Genomic DNA, 16,213 nt, shown 5'->3' with positions numbered 1-16,213 from the left:
TTGCCTGTAACCTTGGCCAGCTTTTGAGATCATGCCTTCCAGGAAAACCAGGAGATAAATGAAGAGACAGTTCACACACAAAAATATACAATTGACCACAAATGTATGAAAATACCTCATCCTCCCTTGTAATCAAATAAATTTTAATTTATTGATCAGATAGAGAATGAGATCCAGTCTTCAGCACATGAGATGAAGAAGAAATTCAAGGGGTAGGAAAAATTGCAACTTAACTATTATATTGGTGACATTGACAACCAGTTGCAACACTTTTGTAGAACACTTAGCGTTAACTATCCAAATTAGTATTTATACACCTTTTTGCTTAGCAGTTCTACTTCAAATAGTTTATATGACATTATATATTAGAAGATAATGCAAAAAATAGTTATTATTTAAGAAACAGCAACATAATTAGTAGTAACAATTTTTTAAAAACCAGGAAGAACCAAAGGGGAAGCTATTGGATAAATATTGCTTTACTTAGACAGTAAAATGGTACTCTACACTATTAACAATGAGACAAGACTGTATGTACTAATATAGGAAAATGTCCATAGTGTACAGTTTCCAATGGTTTATTCTGAGAATTCAGAGAGAGCCTTACTTTTCACTTCCTAGCCTTCAGTTCTCTTGGGGATTTTTATCTTGAGAATGGATTAAAAAAAATAATAATAATATCATTAGAGCTTGGTAATAAATAGTGAATGGCTGATGGCAGAGTAACTGGCGTTTGTCTGCATAGAGCAGTGCCTCTCCTCACACTGGGGAGAATGTAACCTGTGTGAGTGCCTCAAATCTGATATGCAGGTCACATCATGTTTTTCAGGGAGGATGGGTATGGGAGCCAGGGTAGTTGTAGAAGAGAAAACCCCTTCGTATTTTTGGATGGAAATACTATGTAATATAAATATCCTGATGACAGCAATTCCGTAGTACTTTTTCGTCTGTGAAGGACGGGTAGTATTCTTTTTGTAGGCCGTGATGGGCAGATCATTGAGTGTCTCTCTTTTAGAACAAACATAAAACCAGTTTACCATTAAAAGACTATAGAATTACCTTGTCAACTAGTCATCAGTAACTCACTGGTTCTCTGTTTGTGTTTTTTTAAGTTTTCAAGCCCCCCAAAAAGGCACTACAACTGACTAAAAAGGAATATATGAGATCCTCAAACAACTAATTCAGTCTTTTAGCAGGAGGATAGATAGATAGATATAGGTAAATATGTAGATAGATGGATAGATATCCTGTCTTTCCATGTATATCTTCCTTCTTTGGCTAATCAAGATTTTGAAGCCTGAGGTAAATTTATTTGTTCACTTCTGGCATCTATTATGTGCCAGATACTCCAAAAGGCAGTGTACAAATGGAGCTTCCTTCATATTTCCTTTCGGCTCGTATTTTTCTCTTAAGAATAACTGCATAGAGCAAACTAAACCCTTTAAACTTGGTTTGGAAACAAAATCTGGAGCTGCTAATTTTAGCTATTAACACCTTAGGACTGGTATCTTTGTGTCTTTAATTGGTTTATGCAAGAAGCACATTCTTGTCAGTGCTAATCCAGTTGATTTTCTGGTGCAAAATAGTTTCCTTTATGTTTAGGCCTTATGGATTGAAACATTCCTATGGGTGGAAATGTAACCACTTCATTTTGCTGCAAAACAAGTGAGCTGTCATTTTTACCCCTTAGATTTTGCTCAGGTTTTAAAAGTGAGGTGCAACATTACCTCTTAATTCACAGCTCTTTCCTTTCACCATTCCATTTTTTAGATGTGTTTTTCTCTTTTGTGAAAGTAATATATTAAGTAAAAGAGGAAGTGTTGTAGCCATGCATTCCAGTAAACAAACTCACTCAGAAGGACAATGCAGATAGTGGAGTGCGATTTATTACACAGGCGGGCCCAAGGCAGAGTCTCCTCTTAGCCAAGGACCCTGACCAGTTTTTGTGAAAACCTTATATACCCTAAGGGTATGTTCCCACACCGACCTCCCCAAATTCCCTGAAACTAGTCTGAACAAAGGAAGAGAAAGATACAAAGTTAACCCGTGATTCATATGCCTTAAGCCTAGGTAGTTAACAGTGGACAATTATTAATAGGCCTGTGGTCATACCCCAATAAGCATAATAGAATTTATGATTCTATTTGGTTACACAGATAATTAGGGTATTCTTTTAGGCAATGGAGAGTCTAGGTATGAGCCCTGGGGTTCTTCCGTCCAGGGGGCCTGTTTTCCAGTCGGTATGTCGTCTCCATAGATACTGGGCATATAGCTCAAAGTCCAGAGTCCGGCCCAAGATGGAGTCCTGCTTTCAAGATGGAGCCTGTTTCCTCCTTTAGAAGTACAATAAAAAGAGAAATGAAAAAGCCACAGTTAGTTGTCCCTAGAGATAACATTCTGTTTATCCATCCAGATTTTTTTTGTCCATGTTCAAAATATGTATGTTTCTCTTGGTGGAAATGAGATCATGTATTTTCATGGTTATGCTGATTCCTTTTCCCATAACATTAAATTACACTTAAACTTTGTACTTTAAGTGTAACCTGTGATATTGTTTTGGTGATGTCTAGGTTGTATCCAACCTTTATTATTAATGGTTGCAGAGAATGTCCTTCTGCTTACATTGATGGTTATCCTCTTCTTCACTTGGGTCTTCCTGGAGAAGTTGAACAGACCAAGTGGAACTGCAGCCAGATCTTGAAGCTTGGAGTGTAGATAGAATTTATGTATGTAGAGCAAGGAGGAGGACATTTCAGAGTGGGGCAAATAGCCTGAGTTTAGATGCCAGGGTAGAGACAGTAAGGAGAATAGAGATTTATACAAGATTTATACGAGAAGGGCCTGGGCAATACTGTCACTTAGGTGCTTGGGGGCCGATATTTTACAGCCCTTGAATATAAATATACTGATTTGCATTCAGCCAAACAAGTGCTAGGAGCACTTATCTGTTTTCCAGCAAGGAAAACAATGGTGAAGGTGATCTTCTAGGAAAACCAATAAGACATGAGTATGCAAGTAACTATGTTTTTTCTTTTTCCCTTACAAGCACTCTTCCATTAGAGCAGTCCTCGATTTGTACCACAAGGAGTATTATTTGTACTACAAATAATAAATATTATTTACTACAGATAATAAATATCGTGATCTGAATAGAATAATAAGTAACCTACTTGCCAATTGTCTAGCAAAAATGACTTTGAAATGTTCTTTTGAGTGTGCGATAATTAAAGTATTGAAGATTTAAAATTTGGGAGCCAGTCTTAGGATATTCAAGGGCTTCCCAGGTGGCTCATTGGAAAAGAATCCACCTGCCAAGCAGGAGATGCAGGTTCGATCTCTGGGTCAGGACCATCCCCTGGAGAAGGAAACGGCAACTCACTCATTCTTAATTGGGATATCCCATGGACAGAGGAACCTAATGGGCTGTAGTCTGTGGGGATGCAAAGAATCAGACACAACTTTGCAACTAAACAACAATAACAACAACTTAGGATATTCTCCTTTGTGCTTTCTTTTTTATGGTCAGTAATGCTAGATTTTCCAGCTGCAATGAAATCTGTAGCTGTCTTCTCTTTGTCAAGTCCCAGGGTAATAGAATAGGAAGACTAAATGTACAGATATGTGAGTATGTCTGAATTGCTTCTAGTCATGTTTTATATGATCCGTTCTTTTATTGGTCAGAGAAGCCAAGAGTCTTTCATGTATACCTTCCTTAAAACAGCAATGAGTATAGTTCATTAATTCACATATAGTAATTGAGTACCAAATATACACTAGGTTACAAAGTATAGTGATGACGCAGACAGGATACACTAGGCAACAAGTACTGGATAAAATAGTTTGAAAATAATGATGGAAATTTACCTTTAAAATTATTTTCTGTTTTGGGGTGTGTGTGTGTGTATATATGTATGTATGTACGTATTTTTTAATATCTTTCCGTATATATGTGGAACTACTTGAATATGTCAGCTTTAATAACTGTGAACAAAAATTGACACTCGATCAGCTTCTTATTTGTTAATCAAGAAGAAAATATCCATCGGGGCCAATCTTGACCCATAATCTATTTGCAGGATGGCTTCACACCATTGGCAGTAGCTTTGCAACAAGGTCACGATCAAGTAGTGTCACTTCTGCTAGAAAATGACACAAAAGGAAAAGTGCGTCTTCCAGCTCTTCACATCGCTGCCCGAAAAGATGACACGAAAGCCGCTGCCCTGCTGCTGCAGAATGACAACAATGCGGATGTGGAGTCAAAGGTGAGGCCCTGGGAAACACACTCATCACACGGCATCCTCCTCTGTTAGGCACCCAAACGTGAAGAACGCCTGGGCTCCCTTTGGGCATGCTTACGCCAAGCACTTAACTGCGCTGAAAGGAATAAAATCATGCCCCCAAGTCATCCAGTTGAAGGCGCAGCACCCCTACCCTCGGCATCTACAGTTGGGAGGGACCTGTGGGTGCTGCCCTATATGTGCTAATGGGTGGCCACCTCAACAGAAATCAATCGAGAGACACCCAATAATGTCCTTCCTTTGAACATGTATTTTGAATGTATTTAGCACTTCAGTTCCAACATCAAGGTGAAAAATTATAAAATGCTAGCCACAGTGTGTGCCAAATAAATTTTTGGTTGATATCTAAGACGGTAGGCAATACACTGAGCATTGATCAGCTGCAGAAGGCATGCCAGCAGCCAGAGTCCCAGCCAACAACTCCCATTGTCTGGACACGCATTACTTACAAGTGTCTGTGAAGGAAACGTGGCGTTTGGAATAGGCCATCGTGTAGCCCTTCATTCAGTCTAGCTTTCTTTCTGTGCCTATTGTGCTGCCATTGGAGCTTCCATCTGCATTACTTAGCTGTCATGAGCTTTCTGCCATCCACGATCACCGAGAGCAAACTAACCGTTCATTTTTTCCTCCTCTTTGCTTCCAAATGTGTTAACCTAGATGGTGGTGAATAGAACAACAGAGGTATATATATATATATGTATATCCGTGTACATTTGATCTATATCTGCATCATCATTTTCCCATTCCTTAGTGCTGCTGCCTCATTTCTTTCCCTTCTTCTTTGCATTGCCTTCTGTAGGCTAGATACCTGCTTCCTACCCCCACCCTCAAAGTAGCATGTGCCAGAGGAGATAGTAGTTTGATTACCAGGGCTTTCTGCAGCTGAACCTGGTGTTCGAAAGGAGGAAGGATTAGGCATCCTTGAAACTTAAGGGTACTACAATAGAGTCCTGTGACATGAAGCATCTTGACACTTGAGAAACTTCTCAGCTCTACCTACAGCTGCAGACAACCCTGTCATTCTACTCATCTAGGACTGAATCTTCAGATTTCTGCATGACACTCGCCCTCAGTGGTGTCAGCAAAATGAAAGTTACCTCGGAAGGGCACCCTGTGACCCACCCTTGACAAGAGTCAGTCAGACCGCTAGCATGGCTGAGAAGCTTGCTGACGACTTAGAAATGCATCTAGTTCCTGTAAGGTTGAAATCTTTGGGGACTAAGTAAATCGCTGCATGTTTTAGCATTTTTCAAGGAAGTAAAATGATCTTGGTATGAACAATCCAGAAAAATGGGTTATTGAATAGGCATTTGCTAATAAAGAGACCAGCTTGTCGATTTCTTTATGAAATGCATTCACCATGATTCAAGACCAATTGTAATAGCACCTCTTCCCCCCAAATTGCTTTCATCATTAAAATTGGCTTTTACTGTTGGTTAATTTGACTCTATTGAATATATAATACTAGTGAGATTTTGACAGTTTCAGTGGACAGTTCTACCATGAATAATACAACAGGGGTACTCATCAAACTTTCTGTGAGCTATCAAGATATTTCTTGTCGCCCCTATTTTAACTTTTGGACATGTTGGCTTCTGTGTAGTTCTGCTCCCAGATCACAAAAATGGCTCAGTCTCCACCCTTGGTTCCTTCCTGGCTCTTCCTCTCCCTGTGAGTTTGGCATCCCTTTGAAATCCTATGAGCAATTGGCACTAATGGAAAGAAACCTAGTACAGAATGGAATGCGGACCTCAGCATATTTTGCTTCCTCGTTTTGATCTGGGCAGGGTTGTGGTATTAACATGTCAGACAAGAGGCCAACAGGGATCAGTTGAACGTCTGCTGTGTTTTCTTTCCAGAGTGGCTTCACTCCGCTCCACATAGCTGCTCACTATGGAAACATCAACGTAGCCACATTGCTGTTAAACCGAGCAGCTGCCGTGGACTTCACTGCACGGGTAAGAGTGCTGCAATTTGACATGCCTTTAAAGCATTTGAAATGATTCTTAACCCTACTCCCCCAACATGAGGAGGAGGCCAAGCCAGATGACCTCCAAGGGTCCTCCCAGTCAGTGGAAGCTGTGTTTTTCTACTTTTCTAGTGCATTTTCTTGCTTGTAGACAGGCACGCCTATTTTCTAGCAGGGAAAGAAAACCAAGATCGGAAGTGGGGATGGGGTGTGTGATAAATAAGTGACATATAGAAGATGTGATTTAAATAATCACATCTGGAAACTACAAGCTGTCCCTCCAAGCTGAAATTTCTGAGTGTGTGTGAAATGGGTCTGATAGCACTAACAGTGCTGTAGAAATCAGGGTCTTGATCTTCCAGATGGGAATGAACTGGATTTGAGGCCCAAATCTCAGAACCCAAACAAGAGAGGCCACCTTTTGCTCTTATCTTCTATCCCCTATAAACTTCCAGAATGTGTAACAAGATTCTGTAACCCAAATAAGTTCATATTCATAGCAAAAGGAATTACAGTATCACAGATACCCCTGGACAGCAACTCAGATAATCCAGAGTAGTAGGGCTCTGAATGTAGAAACCAGTCTTGGGCTGGGCTTGATCATCAGCAACAGTATCATCAGAAATAGGAACAAAGCAGGAAGCAGAATGTAGAAGTGGTCAGATGTGGGGACTCAGGATTCAGACTCCCTGGGTTCCTGTGTTAGATTTAACTTTTCTTTCTGTGTCCATCAGTTTCCTCATTGATAAGATGAAGTTAACATGGATTGTGAAATTAAACAACAAATCGTAATGATAAGATAACATCGGCACTCCTGCACTGGGTCATTGAGAAATAGGAGAGTGTGGAGAACCCTTAGCACAGTTCTGACGCGTCATCACCAGCAGCAGCAACACTATGATTTTGAACATAGGATTTGAAGTATTATTTTTGCTGAAAACCTCACTTGTTAGGGGAGAAGTGGCAATAGACCAGATCGGGAGAACGGTCATAATACTAGTTCTAGCAGGAGTTGGAGCAGCCGTAAAAGTAATACCATCTTTGAAGCAGATGCCAAACTGAGCACTTTTATTTCATGAATTCTTATGTCAAGAAAAGTGTTTTTGTTCCTGTTTTACAGAAGGGGAAACCGAGACAAGAGGTAGTTGGTCCAGATGATAGAGCTAGCAAATGAGAAAAGGCAGAATTTCAACCCCAAAGCTCTTTACCCTGATGATGTTAGGGGTTCATTTTTCTCATCCTTTTTATAATTCATTAGTCCTATAAAAATTAAAAAGAGCTAACATTGTACTAACATAAAAGCTGTTTCCTATCCGATTATCTTCAGCCTGCTAAAAGCTTTTATCAGTTTAAATAAGGCAGCTCTTGTCACTCTAGAGCTGTGTGTGTTCTTATTGCATTAATAGCATCCTTGGGTTTCAGCAGACCCAAGGGCTTGTGTGACATTTAGAAGGACAAAGCTAAGCACTTCTTTAAGTCATGTATAAACAGGGCATGCCGATGTGAGAAAACCCCGTGTCTGTAAGATGCATTCTTCTGGTTTCATTTCTCTAACTCACAGAAAACCTCATTAAGTCGCATCTTCTAATTAGGACATTTGGAAAATTCATGTCAGGGTAGTGTTTGAAGTTTGTCTTGGTGCCATTGTTCAGAAATTTCCTGATGCTGCTGAAAATAAGAAGATTGGGACAATGTTTAAACAATTTAGGAGGACAAATTACAGTATTTTCAGCCTCCTTCAAGCAATTCCAAAGCATCCATTTACATTAAAACAATTACTATGGTAATTACAAATGATGCTAATTTATCAATTAAAGATCAGTGGAGACCTCAGACCGTTGTTGTTAACCTTGTCTGAATTACCATATGTGATTTAAGATAGTTGCATCGAGCCTTTGTTTAAAATGTTAAATTTCAGACCTTTTGCTGATTTAAAAAAGTGTTTACTCCCAGCCATTCCTAATTAGTGGGGCCTCGTAGCATTCTGAGCTGAAGGCGGCGGCAGAGTTTGATTGTACTCACTAGGATGCCTGGACTGTTGCTCATACTGGAAAGCCCATGCTCCCCTCTGCAGTGGCTGATGGATGGCTTGCTGTAGGAGGTCTGAGCTGGACTGGTCTTCATGAAGAGCTTAATCAGAGGCAACTGCTAGTTGCCTCCACAAACACATTGTGGGTTCCAAATCTCTAGTAATATTATATACTAATCCAGCAACTACCCTTTTGTGTTACAGAGTCCTCTCCCTTCCCACCTTAAGTAGGGTCTTTCTAGGCTCCAAAATCACTGCAGATGGTGACTGCAGCCATGAAATTAAAAGACGCTTACTCCTTGGAAGGAAAGTTATGACCAACCTAGATAGCATATTCAAAAGCAGAGACATTACTTTGCCAACAAAGGTCGATCCAGTTAGGGCTATGGTTTTTCCTGTGGTCATGTATGGATGTGAGAGTTGGACTGTGAAGAAGGCTGAGCACCAAAGAATTGATGCTTTTGAACTGTGGTGTTGGAGAAGACTCTTGAGAGTCCCTTGGACTGCAAGGAGATCCAACCAGTCCATTCTGAAGGAGATCAGCCCTGGGATTTCTTTGGAAGGAATGATGCTAAAGCTGAAACTCCAGTACTTTGGCCACCTCATGCAAAGAGTTGACTCATTGGAAAAGACTCTGATGCTGGGAGGGATTGGGGGCAGGAGAAGAAGGGGACGACAGAGGATGAGATGGCCGGATGGCATCACTGACTCGATGGCTGTGAGTCTGAGTGAACTCCGGGAGTTGGTGATGGACAGGGAGGCCTGGCGTGCTGCGATTCATGGGGTCGCAAAGAGTCGGACACGACTAAGTGACTGATCTGATCTGATCTGATCTGATCCTAGGTCAGAGTTCTCTCAGGGATATAGCAGAAACAGCAGGTAAAAGTAAAATGCCCTGGAACACAGATGAGATCCGATTTTGCCTGGTCAAAGCACTAAAGGATCAGTAAGCCTCAGTTGCCGAGAACTAGCTGCAAATCATAACCATAAATCATGTTCTTCAGGAACCAGGTTGAGATAGAGGTACTGATTAGAAAGTTAGAGGTCAAGTTAAAAAACAACAGCAGCCACCATTGTCTGGGGGAGGCCGTGATGTCTGCTTCCTGGCTGTGACAGATCACTGAAGAAAGTCAGATACAGTCTTGAGGTTCTTCATGGGCTGAGAGCATGACCTCGAGAATGGATGGCTACCTGCTGGCAAAGAGAAGTGGGGATAGCAGTGGGGAACCACCCTTCTGGAATCATTTCCTGCATGCAGTCCATGTACATGTCCAAAGCCGATAGGCAGAACCAAACACAGGTGACTAAAGGTAGAACACACTAGAACGGATTGCTTTCTCTGCTTCTTATAGTGCCGGCTAATTTAGGCAGCAAGAAAGCAGATCCTAGCCAGTGGCGCCTATATACCCCTAGTATCAGTGATGGTAACTGCTTTACATCATAATTACCTGTTACGTTAATACCTTTCCTTAGATTTTTATTATGATGTAAATGTGGACTTTTGTATTGTAATTCTGCCATGTATATATATGTAAGATATCCTGTCTGACATCTTAAATATTTCCTTTTGGATTATCCACGGAGACCTGTTCAGCCTCGTGGATCTGCTGCAGGGAGTAAATAGAGTAAGTGCTGAATACTGCTTTGCAGCGTCGGCACACTTTGCTCTCTGCATTCATGTGCTGAGATGGCCTTGACACCATCTGAATTTATGCGTGACCCTTGCTCTCTTAGCAAATTATCCTGGCTCTCTTGGGAAAGAGAATGTGACTAAGACACACCAGAGCTGCTACTGATTGTCATTCCACTCAGGAGCATTTATGCACTTTAGTAAGTAAAAGCCAAATTATATTATTGGGTGCCTGCAAAATTCCTTTTTAGTGATTGAAGAAGATAGATGAATACTTTGCTGGCTAAGAGTTTTTTTTATCAAATGTAATGGACCACCTAACTTAATCTTCACTCTTGTCATTGACCTTTCTCTTGTAAATTATTATTTACCTTCCCATTTGGGGAAGATAATTGAATAAAATATCCTTCTATTGGTCTTGGTATGTAGTACTTTTTGGTTTTGATCTCTGAAAGGATTAGGGATTTTATGTGTTTGAGTGTTATACCTCATTTGTTTCCAGAAGGATTTCAGGAGGTTTACAAAGTAAGACATGTAAGAATGAAAAAGGAAATGTAAATGTTACCAAGCAGCTGGAAAACACTAGTGAATACAACTGGAGGATAAATGCAGTCTCTAAGGACTTTGATACATATAGTATTAATAGAAAGGGAAGCACGGGTTATATAGTTTTCACTTTTTGACAAAGGAAATCTTAATTACCTATAGAGTCACTCTGTGTGTAAAATAACTCAAATACAATTTGTGTACCATGTGAATCCTTCTGTTAAGAATAGTGAGTTTGGGGGACTTCCTTGGTGTCCAGTGGTTAAGACTTTTGTGCTTCTGTTGCAGGGGGCATAGGTTCAGTCCCTAGTCAGGGAACTAAGATCTGCATGCCACACAGTGCAGCTAAAAAAAGAAAAGAAAACTTAGTGAAGAAGGGTGAGTTTTATAGTTGATACTATCTTTAGTAACTACATTTCAAAAGGTTCAATTCCTACTGTCCTATACAGCCTCAATCTCCATCTGTGAAGGCGCCCTGTGCAGGGATGCTGAGAGACTGCGGCTCAGCTATTTAGCTGTGTGATGTTCTAATCACATGTGATAGATCTTGGTGTGTGTCACAGTTAACGTGTCCGACTGTACTGCCTTTCTAGATGTTTTGAGCAGTTTTGGCAGAGGCTTGGCCACTTTTGGAACTCAGTTAAGTCATAAGAAAGGCTACTTTAAAGTATCTTAATTGTTGATTAAAGTGAGAGCAGTGGTTTTAGACAGTTGAACTACTAATCCCACTGATGGTAACATACAAGTGTCAGATTTTACATTCCACCCAAATAAGAGGTCGACGTGGGGTCAGCACGATGTCTATGGATAAACATTATCAGGAGATTTCCTTTCTCAGTTAAATTCCACCTGCTGCTGCTGCTGCTGCTGCTAAGTCGCTTCAGTCGTGTCCGACTCTGTGCAACCCCATAGACGGCAGCCCATCAGGCTCCCCTGTCCCTGGGATTCTCCAGGCAAGAACACTGGAGTGGGTTGCCATTTCCTTCTCCAATGCATGAAAGTAAAGAGTGAAAGTGAAGTCACTCAGTCGTGTCCGACTCTTAGCAACCCCATGGACTGCAGCCTACCAGGCTCCTCCATCCATGGGATTTTCCAGGCAAGAGTACTGGAGTGGGGTGCCATTGCCTTCTCCTAAATTCCACCTAGCAAATATTACAGCACTTCTGCTATAAGCTAGACCTGGAGGTTCAGACTCAATTAACTCACTGTCCTGATGCTATTAAATTGTTGAGGCCCCAGAATGCTCAGCCATACAACACAGACTCTCCCCTAATTCTTTAATAAGGTACGTGCATTATCTGAGCAGTCCTACTCAGGCGGAAGTAGAAGTATCATGAAGTAGGCCCCCCACACCCTGAGTTTTGCCTCCCTGCAGGACTTTGAGCTCCACAAGGGCAGATTTATGTGTTACTACACATTTTGGAATTCCTGGTATTCCAAACCCAGCACCTAGCACTGAGAAGGACTATCATATTGGGTGGGCCAAAAAGTTCATTCGAGGTTTTCCGTAACACATTATGGAAAAATCTGAATGAACTTTTTGACCAACGCTGTATTTATTGAATTCAAGAATGAACGAATAAATAATAATCCACGACTCCCGGGCACCCAGTACCTGTTCAAACCTGCTTTCTTCAAGCCCCAGTCCTCTTCCTGATCTGTCAGAGTTTCAGACTGAGCTTCAACCTGGTGTCAGGGTCCCACTTCCCAAACTGATATGAGCTTCATTAAGGGAGATGAGAAATCCATAGGATTCTAAATAGAGAGGGATAGGCAAGTGCACCAAACCCAGGTATTGACTGTCAGACACTGAGGGGCAAATTGATTTCAGACTGAGCAGCATAGTTGACCTTGGAAGACAAACCTAGGACAGAGGGTTAGTCACCAAGAGCTGCTGCCAAGCTTTGTTCGGTGAAGGGTATCTGAAGTAGCGCCTCAGTTTATGAGCTATCAAGGCCACCGCTGACAGAGCTAGGAACGGGCATCAGCTACTCAAACATGGAGGAGAAGAGTTGAGCATAGCTCCTTCAGGAAGGTGACTTTTTGTCATGTTTTTATAAGGGTCCAGGGCTTCTGCAGACTTTGCTATGGTTTGTGTGGTGCTGTCACTGCAAATACATAAAAAAAAATATTTTCCCCGCATTCTACAGTCCTATTTTTTAAATAGATGTCATTCCTTAACTTGGGTTGAGCCCAAACACACACACACACACACACATTCATTTTTACTGATACGTGTTTTCAAATATAATACAGTGTTTATCTCCTAATATAGACTCAATAGCATTAAAGATATTTTTTAATGGGTTATATAAACCTCCTTTGGAATGAAAATGAAGATTGGGGAGCACTTAGCAAAGGAATGTGAGTTATGGGAAAGTCACCATGTGGCTAATTCATGAAGCATATTCTTGTTGCCATGGTGATATTAACATCTCAGGAAGAACAAAACCAGTCAGGCAAGGGCAGAGTGGTGGGGGAATAGACCTTTTATAGAGGATTGCTCTAAGCACGCCATGCGCTCTTAGTCCTGCCTTTTCCATTTAATTCCCCAAATGCCACATCAAAGGACGTTTGCCTATGTAATTTTTTAAGGGATATTTTTATCTTAAATCCATTAGTACATTGGAGCTTATTAACATCTTACTGTGTGGTATGGGATCTGTGTTGTTCTTGTTTGAAAAGGTGAAGTTTCTAAGCTGTAGCAGCCTGAGGTGAGGAGAAATGTCCTCAGATAAGGAACCCCGGCTCTCATCCTGGCTGTGTCATCAGTCATTGATCGGGTCCAGGGCAAGTCTCTTCATCATCCAACTGCAGTTTTCTAGTCACCAGATGAGGGAGAGATCAGTCGACCACACGCCCTTCCCTTCTGCTCGACCACCTTGTCTGACAGAATGGAGGCCTTTGGCAATAGAGGGTCGGTGTAGAACAGTGTCAAAGCAAACAGCCCGGCACTCAGACTGCTGGAGTTCCACACTGGTACTGTGTCTTAGTTCATACACTCCTGGGCAAGTTATTTATGCTTCAACTTTATCATCCATAAAATGGGTCCAACCATAGTATCCAATGCACAGCATCCTGTGACTGCACAAAATGATCTATATAAATTGCTCAGCCTGCGGGCCAGCGTCCTAGCCGCATTTGTGGCGGTGGTGATTAATGCTCGCCTCCGCGAGGAGACCCATCATTGTAAGGCACGTTCACCTATCAAGTGTGACACATGTCAAACAAGTGGCATCACGGCTACTCTCTCAAGTACTTCCAGAGCTAGTCAGACATGATGCCTCCTAGAATGCTGGAGTTACATTGTTTGCATCTGTGTTTGTCAGCGTGAGGAAGTCAGCCTTTGCCAAGCTATTAACATGATGTGGTCCGAGACAGTAAGAATACCAATACAAAAAAATCACAGAAATTGGAAAGTACATCTTTCCCTTTGTTTCACTTTTCCTCTTTGAGTATACACCCTGCTCCCTACAGTGCTGCTCTAGAATTGTTGCTCTGAGAACATTTTTAAATGACCCGAATAAATCCTATTTTGAAATTCTGTGAAATAAAGTTCTATTAAGGTAGGAGTTGGCAGAGCCCATTTTATTCATTTGCACTTTAAAAGGGAGTTATTCATTAACTGTAGAATTTTCATTTCCTCCAGTGAGTGCAAATAGCAGCCGAGGGCCACTGCACCGCACCCCCCCACCCCTGCTGAACATTCGGACCATTGTTCACACTCCCTGTTGTCAGAAGGTACTCTTGGATGAACTCAGGTGCAACCTTGCCTTCTCCTAGGCATCATAGTTCTTCCATGAGAAAGTCTTGTTCTTCTTCCTCTGGTGGTTTGAAGAATATACAGGAAGTGTGAAGGGACACTTAGAGGGAAGCATTTAGGACTTTGCAGAACCAAAACGTTGCAGAGGTGATTTTGGGAACACATGCACAATCATTTAAAGGCTCTTTCCCAAATCAAAGTAGTAGGTTGCAAGAAAACAAGTTCACGCAGGAGATCAGCTTATGCCTGCATAGTTGAAAAACTTTAAAGCTAAGCTGGGATGGATGTAAAGGGATTAGAGTGAACTCCAAGAATTGGAGACTGAGGCCCATTTGTACGTATGAAATGAGGCTGGAGATGGATGGTGAGTCCGTGCCAGTGGGAGGGGACCCCCTGAAAACCCAGCTGGACTGAAGGAACTGGTCTGGATCCTGAAAGTAGAAGGGAGTAATTGCAGGATTTGGGGTTGGTTTATCTGTTTGTTTTTTAGATAATCAGCATAATACATTTTGTAAGTTTGAGGTATAAAAGGTGTTAGTTTGTATATTACAATCCAACTACTACAGTCATATTAGCTAATAGATCCGACATGTCACATAATCATTTCTTTTGGGGGTGAGAACAATCAAGATCTAGTCTCAGCAACTTTGAAGTTGGTAATACAGTATTGTTGACTATGATCACTATGCTGTGCATTAGATCTCCACAACTTATTTACCATTTGCAAGTTCATACCTATAAACAATATCTCTCCAACTCACCCACCACCTCCAGGCCGTGGTCCCCAGCATTCTACTCTCTCTTCTTAAAAGTCATTGCAGGACTTTAAAAGGAGAAGTGGAATGATGGCTGGCATGTAACAGCAGAGGGCTGGGATGGCTTAGCCCCTTCATAGACATCCCCATGCCATTAACAGTGTCCCAACCAGAATGCCAGTGGAGCCAATGCTGTTCCTTCAGAGACAGCACTGCTGGATTGATCATCTTTCTGTAGCCAAGAGATGGAGAGATGGGAATGTCCCCAGGTGGGGAAGAAGGGCCTAGCAATTCGGGCTCACTCTGGGACCCCTCTTCAGAGGGCGTCAAGCTTCCCCTATGGTGCATCCCTCAGAGTGGTTGGACTGGGAGACTCTGAGGGTCTTTGAGCTCTTATTACTGAGAATTGAAATATGAGGTGGAAATACTTATCCAAAATTCAGGTCAATTTAGGAAATAGCTTTCATTTATTACTAGGTACTGTAGTAAGTTTCTGATACATTGTTTCATTTATTCCTCACAGTCATCCTCTGAGATGTGGGTATGGGTTTCATTTTACACCAGAGAGAAAGAAGTTAAATAACTTCTGTTTCAATTAAATCATCCAGCTTCAAGGTGGTAGAGCTTGAGCTAAGAACAGCAAACTAAGTCAGTCAAGTAAAATTAGACAGTACAAACAATCAAGTAAAATAAACCGTATTCAAACTATGTAGTTCATAATATTCCAGCATTGGAGGAAGTGTGTACCAGGCTTTGGATTTAATCCAGGGTCATCCCAGGGTAACCAGAACTGACAGTAGCCTTTCCTGGATCCGCTGGCTATTTGTTCTCTGCCTGTGCCAGCTGCAAAATGAATTCAATATATTTTTAAAGACTTTGAAGGTTTTTTTTTTTTCATTTACTACAAACCCCCATCATATATTTAAGGATGTTTTAATTGAAAGATTGTGAAAGTGTTAGTCTCCCAGTCATGTCTGACTCTTTGTGACCTTATGGACTGTAGCTCACCAGGCTCCTCTGTCTGTAGGATTTCTCAGGCAAGAATACTGGAGTGGGTTGCCATTCCCTGCTCCAGGGGATCTTCCCTACCCAGAGATCAAACCCAGATCTCCTGCATTGCAGGCAGATTCTTTACAGTCCAAGCCACCAGGAAAGCCCTAATTGAAAGATTAGCAAACTTAAAAACTGACAAATGATCAGATTCATTTTTAAAGATAATGCAT

The 16,213-nt window shown here is 41.4% G+C and overlaps 1 protein-coding gene across 2 annotated transcripts in view; it reads left to right on the top strand.

Annotated features, from left to right (window-relative positions):
• Positions 1-16,213, top strand: part of ANK3 (ankyrin 3) — a 382,561-nt gene that overhangs the window by 143,249 nt on the left and 223,099 nt on the right. For both annotated transcript variants that reach the window (XM_070781829.1, XM_070781830.1), the window contains exons 6-7: positions 4,077-4,262; positions 6,158-6,256. In XM_070781829.1, the coding sequence (XP_070637930.1) occupies positions 4,077-4,262; positions 6,158-6,256 (285 nt within the window). The remainder of the gene's footprint in view (positions 1-4,076; positions 4,263-6,157; positions 6,257-16,213) is intronic.

The sequence above is a fragment of the Bos indicus genome, chromosome 28 (genome assembly GCF_029378745.1).
Source record: "Bos indicus isolate NIAB-ARS_2022 breed Sahiwal x Tharparkar chromosome 28, NIAB-ARS_B.indTharparkar_mat_pri_1.0, whole genome shotgun sequence".
Lineage (NCBI taxonomy): Eukaryota > Metazoa > Chordata > Mammalia > Artiodactyla > Bovidae > Bos > Bos indicus.
This window is presented reverse-complemented; position numbering and strand designations above follow the sequence as displayed.